The following is a 13709-nucleotide window of genomic DNA, read 5'->3' as shown; positions in this document are numbered from 1 at the left end:
AAAGAGGTCTGTGACCTTAAATTCTTATTTTTAAGCATTTGCCAGAAGATGATAGAAAGATTAGAATATAAAGGGCTATGATGGTTACCACTGATGGAAGAGATGTTGTAAACTACATTTAGAGCTTCTCAGGCTATGAACAGTAAAATAAAAAATTGTCTAAAATCATTTTAGAACGGTGATACAGACACAGATCATGCCTCACCACCACACAGATGGGAAAGCCTCCTGACCACCTTCCCTCCTGTCTTACAGGCGAGACAGAAAGCAGAGATGCTTTTTACTTTGCTGGGATGTTTCGCATCACCAACATTGAGTTTCTTCCTGAATACCGACAGAAGGAGTCCAGGGAATTTCTGTCAGTGGCGCGGACTGTACAGCAAGTGGTGAGGTGATGGTGGGAGCTGGGAGAGTCTGGGAAAGGTGAGGTCAGTGGGGGAGGGATGGGGGCAGAAGGAAGAACTCAGGAAAACATGGGCTTTAGCTCATCATGGTTGTAAGATAAAATTGCTATTTTATAGAATTATTTCTTTTTTTTCCTACTGAAAATAAAGAAAGGGCTTCCTGCACTTCAGTTTTTCTTATCTATAAAATAAAGTAATTGTATCAGGTGAGCTTTAAAATGCCTTCTAGTACAGAAATTACATGCATACTGATTAATTCTGTGATCCATACACATTTATTTCAACACTGATACACTGGCATCTCTTCACTTAAAAAAAACCCACTTTTCCTATTACAGAACTAATTCATATTTATTGTAAACATTTATAAAATTTAGAAAAAGTATTAAAAAAAATAAAATCTCCTTTAATGCAATCTCCAGAGATAGAGCCTCTTTTGATTTTGGACCACACAGACATAGGATATAGCACAGAACTGGAGTATTAGTAGATATTCAGTTTTATAATCTGACTTTTTCTTCTTAACATTGCATGTTTCTACGCGAGTACATGGTCTTTAGAAAAAAACATAAATTTTGATAACTTTGAAGTTGGTAAGTCCCTTTTTATTAGATATTTAAGTTGTTTCCTATTTTTGCTGTTACAGACAATGTTATAACAAAACTACCAGGTAAGCTGTGTGTCTCTGATTACTTCCTTAGCTGAGTTCCTAAAAGTATAACTGGTCAAACAGAAAAATATCTATCATGGCCTTTCCTAAACATCAATTATCTCTCCAATTAGCCCAAAGAGAGAGGCATTCTTTTTAAATCTCCTTAACATTTTTTTCCAATCCCAGGCAGTATTCCTCCATCCCCACCCAAAATCATTCCTCTCTACTGCTGGAGTGATCCTTGAACAATAACATTTCTCCTTTGGCATAAGGATAACATACTGATTCTGAAGAATGGCAGGCAAACACTTTTCTAGATCTGTCCCTGATCACCCCAGTCTCATTTTTCACCACTTTCTCCCACAGAAACTTTGTGGAATAAGGCAATTGTTGCTTGTTATGAATAATCATTGCACTGACATATCTGGTGGCTCTGATTTCTCATGTTACTCACTTTGGACCTGAACCTTTCTGTCCAGCCTCTAGGGAATGAAATTCCACCCGTCATTCATGACCCATCCAAAAAACCTCTTTCTCAAAGCAACCCTCCCTGGCCTCCTGTAGACTCAATGCTGACTTTGTGTAGACCCTGTTGTATAGTTCGTACTGTGCTCAACCCATTTAATTATAGCTATTTATCATCCCACCCAAAGAAGTAGGTATTTTTATCACCTCTTTACAGAATAAAAAAGAGAGAAGGAGGCAGGGGAAAGGAAGCTCAGTAGGCCAAGGTAACATATTCTGTGTTGCATAGTGAATTTAAACTCTGTGGGTCGTATTTTTCCATGATGCTGTACTATTTCTAAAGTTTGGGGAGTTTTGTGTTTTTCTCATGGGCCATTTGTTGTTCAGTCATGTCTGACTCTTTGCGACCCCATGGACTGCAGCACTCCAGGCTTCCTTGTCCATCACCACCTCCCAGAGCTTGTTCAAACTCACGTCCATTGAGTTGGTCATGCCATCCAACCATTTTCTCCTCTGTTTTCCCCTTCTCCTGCCTTCAACCTTTCCCAGCATCAGGGTCTTTTCTAATGAATTGGTTCTTCACATCAGGTAGCCAAAGTATTGGAGCTTCAGCTTCAGCATTAGTCCTTCCAATGAATATTCAGGATTGATTTCCTTCAGGATTGACTGGTTTGATCTCCTTGCAGTCCTAGGGACTCTCAAGAGTTCTCCAACACCACAGTTCAAAAGCATCAATTCTTCGGCACTCAGCCTTCTTTATAGTCCAACTCTCACATCCATACATGACCACTGGAAAAACCATAACTTTGACTAGATGGACCTTTGTTGGCAAAGTAATGTCTCTGCTTTTTAACATGCTGTATAGGTTGGTCATAGCTTTTCTTTCAAGGAGCAAGTATCTTTTAATTTCATGGCTGTAGTCACTATCTGCAGTGATTTTGGAGACTAAGAAAATAAAGTCCGTTACTGTTTCCATTGTTTCCGCATCAATTTGCCATGAAGTAATAGAACCAGATGCCATAATCTTAGTTTTTTGAATGTTGAGTTTTAAGCCAACTTTTCCACTCTTCTCTTTCACCTTCATCAAGAGAATCTGGTAGGTTAGGTAGGTGATTTTGCTACTATGTAGGAAGGGGAATACAGGGAAAGACTTGGTAGAAGAAATTGGTTTTAGAAATGCTAAGTAAGGGCACACCATGTCAGTTGATTGAAGTAGCTCTCTTTTTGAGATCCACTTACGGTGTTAAAAAAAAAAAATTCCTGGAAAGGAGAGTTCTGAAGGGAGATGCAAGGCCCTACCATGGGCGCTACTCGCCCTCTAGTGGCTAATTTAGGAATGTGTCCTTGAGAATATGCATTTTCCATGGTGTACATTGACAGAAGAGATTGGGTCAAACACTTTGAAAATGTGCTTAAAGGAATTTTACTCATTGTGGGGAAAATTTACTATTGGAGTAGCATAATTCTGAAGTTAGGCTTGATTAGGGTGTCTAAAGACAGCAATAAATGAATAAAGGTAGCTGATTAATTTTCACCAACTGCAGAATGACAGTAACTCTGATACAGGAAGTAATAAATTATTTTAATTCAAAGAATAATGCATGGGTTTGGGATTAGAAGCCTTTAGTTTGAGGCTGGCTTTTCTCCTTGCTAACTGTCAGAGCTTGGACCTATAGAATGCTGGGTACTGTGCAAGGAAGCCAAGTTTGAAAGACTTCAGACATCTTTGTTCTTCTTTTGCAGATAAACCTGGTTTATACAACACCTGCCTTCTCCAAATTTTACCGGCAGTCTGTAGCTGCGGATGTCAGGTATGGACAGTCCCTTGCTTCGGGACTTCTAGGTTCACTGCAGTAAATTCTCACAACGGTGTGAAAGGGCTGCAGTCACATCATTTTCAGTAACTTCTTGGAGACAGTTGTGGGTTAATACCCTTTTAGCACAATTGTGACCCAGATCTTTTTCATGCTGAGTTTTTCTCTTCATTTACCAAAACTCACTAGGAACTCCCCTGGAGAAGGAAATGGCAACCCACTCCAGTATTTTTGCTGAGAAAATCCCGTGGACAGAGGAGCCTGCTGGGCTACAGTCCATGGGGTCACGAAGAGTCGAACACGCCTGAGAGACGGAACACACACAAACAGCGGAATAACCTGGAGCTCTGCACTAGTGCTGCTAGGCAAAACGGCCACAAACACGTCCACTATCGTTAGGTGAAGGCAAAAAGAAAACACTGATCGATGTATTTCAAAATATGCTCAGTAAAAAACTAGCTGCTAGAAATCTTCTGAGAAAAAAGGCATCCCATGGTCAAATGATTTTTAGGAAAATTTGTGTGCTGTGTGCTGTATCTTGCCTTCCCCTACCTCCACTATATCTGCAGAGATTCACAATTCATTTTGGCAGATTAAAGGCACTAAGAAAGTCTTGTAGTAAAGCAATTTGTTTCCTTCCCTTCACTTCCCATTTCCCAAAATATGTGCGGCAGAACACTATCTTATGTTTTTTTTTTTTCATAAAACATGACAATATTTATGTCTCAGGAGATTCTGCTCCAAGAGCAAACTGAAGCAGGAGCAGCTACATGAAAACCAAATTAGGCTTGAATTCTAGATTTGTTACTCAAGAGCTGTATGATTTCTAGTTGACCCTCATTTCCTCATGTGTAAAGTTGGAAAAGTAATAGGACCTTCCTCACAGGATTAATGGGATAAAGCAGATTTAGCACTGTGTCTAAAGATCCTGAGGTATCAAGCATTCTAACTGCTGTTATTTGTAATGGCAGTGAACACTGATGGATGCTCATAGAAACAGTGTATTCTCCATGGAGACGCAAAATATACTGATGGTTCTAGATTTGAACCCAGAGCAAGAATACACCTATCCAGATGTTTTTCTTTCTAAATTCCCATAAAAGTGGCCAATGGCTTCCTAAAGAAGGAGGTTATGTCTAGTTGAAGGGAGTGCTGATTGGCTTCACCTTGAATTTATCAGAAGGGTCGCTGGCTCCTTACGAATGTCGACTTTCTAAGAGGTATATCCCTGAACTTCCGTCTCTTTTCACCGTAGCAGCAACAACAAACGTGGCCTCCTTGCCCGCTTCTGGCTTGTATCTGTCACGCCTCACGCCCCTTGCCCGCTTCTGGCTTGTATCTGTCGTGCCTCACGCCCCTTGCCCGCTTCTGGCTTGTATCTGTCACACCTCACGCCCCTTGTCCGCTTCTGGCTTGTATCTGTCACGCCTCACGCCCCTTGTCCGCTTCTGGCTTGTATCTGTCACGCCTCACGCCCCTTGCCCGCTTCTGGCTTGTATCTGTCGTGCCTCACGCCCCTTGCCCGCTTCTGGCTTGTATCTGTCACACCTCACGCCCCTTGTCCGCTTCTGGCTTGTATCTGTCACGCCTCACGCCCCTTGTCCGCTTCTGGCTTGTATCTGTCACGCCTCACGCCCCTTGCCCGCTTCTGGCTTGTATCTGTCGTGCCTCACGCCCCTTGCCCGCTTCTGACTTGCATCTGTCACGCCTCACGCCCCTTGTCCGCTTCTGGCTTCTATCTGTCACGTCTCACGCCCCTTGCCCGCTTCTGGCTTGTATCTGTCACGCCTCACGCCCCTTGCCCGCTTCTGGCTTGTATCTGTCACGCCTCACGCCCCTTGTCCGCTTCTGGCTTGTATCTGTCACACCTCACGCCCCTTGCCCGCTTCTGGCTTGTATCTGTCACACCTCACGCCCCTTGCCCGCTTCTGACTTGTATCTGTCACGCCTCACGCCCCTTGTCCACTTCTGGCTTGTATCTGTCGTGCCTCACGCCCCTTGTCCGCTTCTGGCTTGTATCTGTCGTGCCTCACGCCCCTTGCCCGCTTCTGGCTTGTATCTGTCGTGCCTCACGCCCCTTTACTGGCTTGTATCTGTCGTGCCTCACGCCCCTTGCGCACTTCTGGCTTGTATCTGTCGTGCCTCACGCCCCTTGCCCGCTTCTGGCTTGTATCTGTCACACCTCACGCCCCTTGCCCGCTTCTGGCTTGTATCTGTCACGCCTCACGCCCCTTTACTGGCTTGTATCTGTCGTGCCTCACGCCCCTTGTCTGCTTCTGGCTTGTATCTGTCACGCCTCACGCCCCTTGCCCGCTTCTGGCTTGTATCTGTCACACCTCACGCCCCTTGCGCACTTCTGGCTTGTATCTGTCACACCTCACGCCCCTTGCCCGCTTCTGGCTTGTATCTGTCGTGCCTCACGCCCCTTGCGCACTTCTGGCTTGTATCTGTCACACCTCACGCCCCTTGCCCGCTTCTGGCTTGTATCTGTCACGTCTCACGCCCCTTGCCCGCTTCTGGCTTGTATCTGTCGTGCCTCACGCCCCTTGCCCACTTCTGGCTTGTATCTGTCACACCTCACGCCCCTTGCGCACTTCTGGCTTGTATCTGTCGTGCCTCACGCCCCTTGCGCACTTCTGGCTTGTATCTGTCGTGCCTCACGCCCCTTGTCCGCTTCTGGCTTGTATCTGTCACGCCTCACGCCCCTTGCCCGCTTCTGGCTTGTATCTGTCACACCTCACGCCCCTTGCCCGCTTCTGGCTTGTATCTGTCACACCTCACGCCCCTTGTCCGCTTCTGGCTTGTATCTGTCGTGCCTCACGCCCCTTGCCCGCTTCTGGCTTGTATCTGTCGTGCCTCACGCCCCTTGCGCACTTCTGACTTGCATCTGTCACGCCTCACACCCCTTGTCCGCTTCTGGCTTGTATCTCTCACGCCTCACGCCCCTTGTCCGCTCTGGCTTGTATCTGTCGTGCCTCACGCCCCTTGCCCGCTTCTGGCTTCTATCTGTCGTGCCTCACGCCCCTTGTCCGCTTCTGGCTTGTATCTGTCGTGCCTCACGCCCCTTGCCCACTTCTGGCTTGTATCTGTCACGCCTCACGCCCCTTGTCCGCTCTGGCTTGTATCTGTCGTGCCTCACGCCCCTTGTCCGCTTCTGGCTTGTATCTGTCGTGCCTCACGCCCCTTGCCCGCTTCTGGCTTGTATCTGTCACGCCTCACGCCAAGGGCCTCACCTTCTGTGAGGCCGGTGTGGCTGCCATCCTGAAGGACCCCGTCCAGACAAGCGTCGTAAACCGGGCCTCTGTGGGGGCCTGCAGGCTCTGGCTGTGGACATGGACTCTGTGGTACTAGATGGTGATTACTGGGTAATTCTCCCTCAAACTCTCCTTCCAGCAGTAGTCTTGATGCTGTTTTATCGTAAGCAATGTTGTCACAAAGTACAGTCTTCCCTCTGTGTCCATGGACTCTGCATTCATGGATTCAACCAACCATGGATTGAAAATATTCAGAAAAAAAAATCCAGAAAGTTCCAAAAAGCGAAACTTGAATTTGCTGCAGGCTGGCAAATTTACACAGCATTTATGTTTAATTAGCTACTATGAGTAATCTCGAGGTGATCTGAAGTATACAGCAGGATGTGCATGAATTTTAATGCAAGTACTATTCCACTTTATACAAAGGACTTGCGTGTCCTTGGATTTTGGTGTCCTTGGGGGTGGGGGTGGGTAGTCTTGGATCCAGTTCCTGGTGGATACTGAGGAATGACTGTATTCTTTTCCACAATCTCAGTGGAACAGGATTAGCTAAAGACTCTGGAGCTACATTGATTTAAAAAGTTGCTAAATGTTGTATACAGTGACTAGACTATAGAATTGGGGTCAAATATATTTATGAAATTGAATTTATTAAAGTATATTCCCTATGGGGCTTCCCCAGTGGCTCAGTGGGAGAGAACTTGCCTGTCAATGCAGGAGATGTGGATTCAACCCCTGCGTCTGGAAGATCCCCTGGAGAAGGAAATGGCAACCTGCTCCAATATTCTTGCCTGGAAAATCCCACGGACAGAGGAGCCTGGCAGGCTACAGTCCATGGAGTCTCAAAAGAGTCAGATAGGACTGAGTGACTGAACAACGAACTCTTCTCTGTACATAATTTGGCTTCAGGCACCTTCAAACCAAGGCTCCAAGGGACAAAGTCCTGAAGAAGGAAAGGTTTTTCTGAGGTTTACTTTCCTTGTTTCTTCCTTTGTTCAGACAGAACTGTGTCTGTGTTCTATGGTGTTTTCCAGTGCTCCAAAATGGCCTGCTCCATAGCACGAAGTGCAAACTCCATCAGTTGTCTTAACAGAAAAGTGGTTTGATTATTGTTTAATCCCAAATGTATGCATCTTTCTATTTTGATTTAGATTAGATAGATATAAGTGGGCATATAGTAGGTAGATGAAAAATAGAATAAGTAATGAATGAATGGAAAAATTTCTAGTGGAAAATTCTGTATCACATATACTATTTCAGATGCAAAACCAGTTACTTTCATATTTTGTTGTTTTTTTTTTTTGTCGCAAAAAGTGTTTAAAACTTGTTACTACAGATGATTTGAAGCATAAAAGTAAAGAGAATAGTTTAATGAACTCTTACACCCTTTATTCAGTTTCAACTAACTATCAACTCATTATTTTTCTATTTGATCTCTAAATACCTAAATGACCTCCTTTACCCTTCCAGGATTATTTTAAAGCAAATCTCAGATATACTGATTGCTTTTAAATGACTGAAAATATTTTTACTAAGCAAAATTCTGACAAACTGATTTCTGGGACTGACAGTTTTGTTTTTTTTTTTCTATGTGTTTTTTTGTTGCAGCTGGTCTTTGATCAGACTACTCTTCAACCATAGGATCTGGTAAATTATATCTGTGGTTTCTTCCCTGCCCTTCCTCCCCCTACCCATGTCCCTGCCTACAAATCTATATCCTGTCTGGCTGTAACTTTCCTGTTCAATGGTATTTGTTAGTGTTCTTTCAGTTGCAAGTGACAGATGGATATTCAAGCTAGGTTAGGCATGAAAGAAACTTGACTCACTCGTATAACTGGGACATACACAGAGTACGTTGGCTGCAGGCATGATTGGGTCCAGGTTCTAAGATAAAATATTCTCAGGACTCTGCATTTTTGCTTTCTTCTGTTGAGGCTTCTTCAGGCAGTTCTTCCAGTGTGGTGGTGTAAATGGCCACCAGCAGATCCAAGCTTATAATTAATCAGTTTAGCAACCATGATGGAAAAAAAAGAAAACCTCACCTATATTTCATGGTAGTTCCTGCAGAAGTCCTGGCACTGAGTCTCATTGTCTCAAACTGGCTGACATGCCCTCTCCCGAACCAGCTTCTTTGGCTCTGATTGGTCAGTCTGGATTGTGTGCTCATTTCTGGATCTAGGGGTGAGTTTAACCCCAACCAAACTGTGTGGAGCATGGTTTCTCAAAGTAAAATCTAGGGACTGTTATCAGAAGAGATGAGAGTGGATTCTAGGCTGGCAAAAGCAGCAGATATTCTCCATGTGAGCTCTTTTGTTGTTTATTTTTTATAAAGATTTCTAGAAAAATTTTCCTAAAATAAAACAAAGCAAAACCAAGTGCTGTCTCCGCAGACAAAGGCTGCTCCCAGGACTTCTATGCAGATCATCTGTCTCTCCGCTACCCTCTGGAGATTTCAACAACCTCAGGGAGGCTGATGTGCCACTTCAAGCTGGTGGCCATAGTGGGCCATCTGATCCGACTCTCGGTAGAGTCTGTCCAGATTGAAGCTGACAACTGTGTCACCGACTCCCTGACCATTTACGACTCTCTCTCGTCAATCCGGAGCACCATCTTGTACAGGTATGATGCAGGCACTCTAGTTGGCATGTGTAAAGAGTTTTTATAATCTCTCCTTTTGCAATGTCTGGGTTGCACTTGGATTTTTTTTTAACCATTTTTGTGTATGTTCATGAGGTCAGAGATTGCCCCATGCCTTAGTGAGCGCCCGGTGGATTAGCCAGAGCATATCAGACACAACGTTTCTTTTCACTTAAGAGCATACAACAGGCAAAATCAGTACAGTGGGAACTTTGCTCAACAGTTTTGATATATAACAGATTTCTGGGGGGTGGGGAACCTTAGTTTTACTTCATTACAGTCACAGCGAAGGCCTTGTTTCAACAGAATGTTTAAATATGCTCTCCTCCAGGGGATCTTCCTGACTCAGGGATTCGACCCACAGCTCTGCGCCTCCCGCATTGGCAGGTGGGCTCTTTACCACTAGAGCCACCTGGGGAGCCTGTTTGAATAGACATTCTATTATGATTACACAGCTGCAGAAAAATAAAAGGTTTCCTGTTTATAAAGATAGCACAGTGTTCACTGTGAAAGTGAGCTCAATCAGAGAAAACAATGCCAACTATTTTGCATTGCCATTACCCAGAAAAAATAAGCATTATATTTTTGCATACATTCTTTCATTCATACATGTACATTATTCTACACATATATACATATACATATCTTAGTATTTTTTACTTACTAGTAGACATCTTTTTGTGAGTGCTTAATAGTTTGATAACCTAGTAATGTCAGTTAGGCTTTATTAAGAATTTGTTATTTTTACTCATTGTGCTAAAAGACATAAATTATCTTATCATTTTTAATAATGTTTATGCATATATAGAGTAATATTTTTGTAAGTGTTATTTCTTCATATTTTGGTGGTGAATGAACATGTTAAAAATTCAGTGTCTAAAAATTTTTAATGGAAAATATTTGTGACTAATTCTTATCCCTCAATCATAGTTATTGGTTTCTTTTCACTATTCCCAGACACAATTAGTCATTATCTCATTTAATCCCCATCACAATGCTATGGGGAGTATACTATTACTATTACTGCCATTTCAGAGTTGCGAAACTGGCGTTTATGAAGAATTGGTTACTTCATTGCTCAATTAAGTGGCGGAGCTAAGTTTTGAACCCGGTTTTCCCTGGTGAAGAGCTGATGAATTTTGCCATTAAATACTCTTTGGGTATACCTTGTTTGCCCTCAGGAGGGTCCAGTGACAGCTATCCAGGAGAATTCTTCAGTAGTCCCTGGACAAAAGTTTCTGTGCCTGTATCAGCTCCGCTCCATCTGCAGGGCCCTGTGGGAACTAACTGATGAAGACCTGGCTGGCAAAGCCCCAGATGTAAGAATTAGCTTACATCTGCAGCTGGCCCCAGAAATGTGCAGAATTAGTGGTGGACGAAGGTCCAGCCCTCAACAACCTGTTACTTATGTGCTTTTGTTTTGTTATCTGGTTTCAGAATTTGTGAACCTGCAAGAACATTAAAGTCATTTGTTTCTACAAATAATCTCATGTTGGTGACATTTAAGTCTCCTCAGGTATGGAGGCTATCAGGAATTCGGGCATATTTTGAGGTCATTCCAGAAAAAAGTAAGTCTTTCCCAGTTGAAATAAGTTATGAGAAATACTTGTTTTGATAAGATATTCCAGTCATATCTCTCTTGAGGCTGTGTTGTAATACTAGTTGAGACCCTGAGTCAGGGTCTGGTCAGAAGAGGGAGATCTCATTAGCTATTCTAACAGAGAGGATTTAATATAAAGAACTGTTAGCTCAGTGTAGAGGTGTGAAAATGGGTATCTCAAAAGGCCAAAAAAAAAAAAAATACCATAAAAACACGAAAACAAAAAGACTGTAGGTTATCATGGATGTAACACATGTAGGAAGCAACTACTACTGGTAGAGTTGGAGGAACAAATACAAGCAATTGGAATGATTACAGTTTAGCACTTGGAGGAGGGGGTCTGTGGAATGGCCCCTGAGGAGGGGGTCCTGCCTAGCTGGTGTTCATGTCTCTGATTTCGGAGGCAAGTGTTCATTAACTTGGGACCCAGGCCTTTGAGGGGAGGGTGCCTGACAGCTGAGCTGGCATCTTTGAGGGAAGCTGGAAAACTGCTAACAAGATTGATTCTGCTACAAGAAGGAGGAGAACCTGCATGGGTGAAGCAGCATTACTGGGGTGACACTCCCAGGAACAAGAAACAGACACAAGTCTTCCCCTCCAGATTTCTAGCCTCTCTTTAGCACCGCTTACTGGCAGAGCCTGTGTACCTGCCTGCTAAGTTGCTTCAGTCGAGTCTGACTAGAGGGCTACAGCCCTCTAGTCTCTTCAGTCCGTGGGATTCTCCAGGCAAGAATACTGGAGTGGGCTGTCATGCCCTCTCTAGGGGGTCTTCCTGACCCAGGGATCAAGCCCGCATCTCTCATGTCGCCTACATTGGCAGGTGGGTTTTTACCAGTAGTGCCACCTGGGAAGCCCTCTGGCAGAGTCTATCAAGGGGTAACAGAGAGAAGTTTGCAGAGTCCCAGACCAGCCTTGCGAAGCAGAGAGGGATGAGTTTGGAGCCGAGGGACAATAGCTCAGCAGCGCACATTCTTCTGGCACATTCCTTTGTGGATTCTCTTTTACAGTGATGCACATGAGTGCCAGGCTTCCCAGGCTGTGCTCATGTTAAAGAACTCGCCTGCCGATGCAGGAGACATACGAGACGTGGGTTTGATCCCTAGGCCAGGAAGGTCCCCTGCATGACAGCCCACTCCAGGATTCTCGCCTGGAGAATCCCATGGACAGAGGAGCCTGGCAGGCTACAGTCCATGGGGTCACAAAGAGTCGGACACAGCTGAAGCGACTTAGCATGCATGCACATAAGTGCCATCCTAGAAGGTGCTTGTGATGCAAAACCCAGAGGTTTTCTAGTGAGCAAAATGTGACCTTTCTCTTCTTTCTTCTCTTTTTGACTTGGGTTGAAATAGTCAAACAGAACAGGATGAAAAGAGCCTTCACTGAAACGCTCATGTTTTTGTAACGTTTGTTGCCTTGGAAACTGCTCAGATCTTAACAGGTCATGTTTTGCTGACTTCTTTATGAACATCTACAGAAAGATCAGGATGAGAGGCAGGGGAAAGGAGGGAAGAGGATCTGGCTTAAATAGATGGTGAGAGCTACAGATCCATCAGTGTTTTGGGACAGTGGCTCATTTTGATACATTTTTACAAAACTGAATGTAAACTTAATTTGTTGAACAAAATTGAACTAGATATTTGAGATATTGTTGCTTTGAAAGTTATCTGTAACTCCAAAGGTTAAAAAAAATAATTATAACAGAAATATGGTACTGGAATTTGTCTGTTCACTCAAAATATACTTATTGAATGTCTGTTGTATGCCAGAAACTACTTAGGTGTTAGGGAAATAATAAGCGAAATAGATTAAAAAAATCAGTGCTCTCAGGCAGCTTATATTCCGGCAGAAAGATGACTATATCAGTAAGAATAGACATTTAGATCGTCTTAAAGATCTTAAAGACATGTTTACATAACATGTTATGTAAACTGGGTATACCCCCTTTTTTTTTTTCTGGGTATACTCTTGAATAACAAATACACACTAATTTGAACAAAATTAACTCAGAACCTTAGAAATATATATATTTATAGTGCTGTATGTCAATATATACATACAGGGTTAATATTTTAATCATAGCTCAATAAAACTGGAAGAAAAATATATTTAAACCATGTTTTTTAAAGAAAGGAATAGCATCCTATAGCATCCTGTAACCAAAATAAATTATTTGAAAACAAGTGTAGACTTTGAACAGTATAATAGCTATGTATCCTAGGGTACTATTTCTTTTTAAAAAGTAGCTTAAATTTCAAAGATAAGCATTTATTGATCAAGAAAATGTGTATTTATAGTTAAATAAATGTATGCTATCTATTTCTCATAATTTCACAACTGCCAATCACTATGTGTTACTGGATATTTTTTTTCAGAATGTGAAAACACAGTGTTGGTCAAAGAAATCACTGGTTTTGAAGGGAAAATTTCAAGTCCATATTACCCAAGCTACTATCCTCCAAAATGCAAGTGTACCTGGAAATTTCAGGTAGCCTAGTTTTACCACTATCTTAGAAAAATATTGTTATCCTATTCTTAGTAGCAATTTATCTCTGAATTTAATTATACTGAATGTTTAAATTATTGAAAAGAACGTAGTTTTATAGTATTTAAGCTTTATTAAAATATTTTACCTACAACGTGAAAGTTTGGTGTAATTTCAACTTGTTACCCACAAATTAATTGCTGTTTGCAACCTGGAGCTTATTTGTCCAGTTTCTTGTTTTGTTTGTACTTAAAAATGCAGGCTTCCCTGGTGGCTCAGATGGTAAAGAATCTGCCTGCAATGTGGGAGACCAAAGTTTGATCCCTGGGTTGGGAAGATCCCCTGGAGAAGAGAATGGCCACCCCCTCAAGTATTCCAGGGGCTTCCCTGACGGCTCAGGT

The 13709-nt window shown here is 42.9% G+C and overlaps 1 protein-coding gene across 1 annotated transcript in view; it reads left to right on the top strand.

Annotated features, from left to right (window-relative positions):
* The first annotated feature begins 255 nt into the window (after positions 1 to 255).
* TMPRSS7 (transmembrane serine protease 7) overlaps positions 256 to 13709 on the top strand; it is a 42151-nt gene continuing 28697 nt past the window's right edge. The window contains 9 exon segments of the mRNA XM_070455040.1: positions 256 to 386; positions 3265 to 3332; positions 4591 to 4611; positions 6518 to 6642; positions 6645 to 6689; positions 8198 to 8236; positions 8980 to 9208; positions 10664 to 10794; positions 13199 to 13311. Coding sequence (XP_070311141.1) covers positions 294 to 386; positions 3265 to 3332; positions 4591 to 4611; positions 6518 to 6642; positions 6645 to 6689; positions 8198 to 8236; positions 8980 to 9208; positions 10664 to 10794; positions 13199 to 13311 — 864 coding nt within the window. The 5' untranslated portion in view covers positions 256 to 293.

This window comes from Odocoileus virginianus, chromosome 25 (assembly GCF_023699985.2).
Source record: "Odocoileus virginianus isolate 20LAN1187 ecotype Illinois chromosome 25, Ovbor_1.2, whole genome shotgun sequence".
NCBI classification, from domain to species: Eukaryota; Metazoa; Chordata; class Mammalia; order Artiodactyla; family Cervidae; genus Odocoileus; species Odocoileus virginianus.
This window is presented reverse-complemented; position numbering and strand designations above follow the sequence as displayed.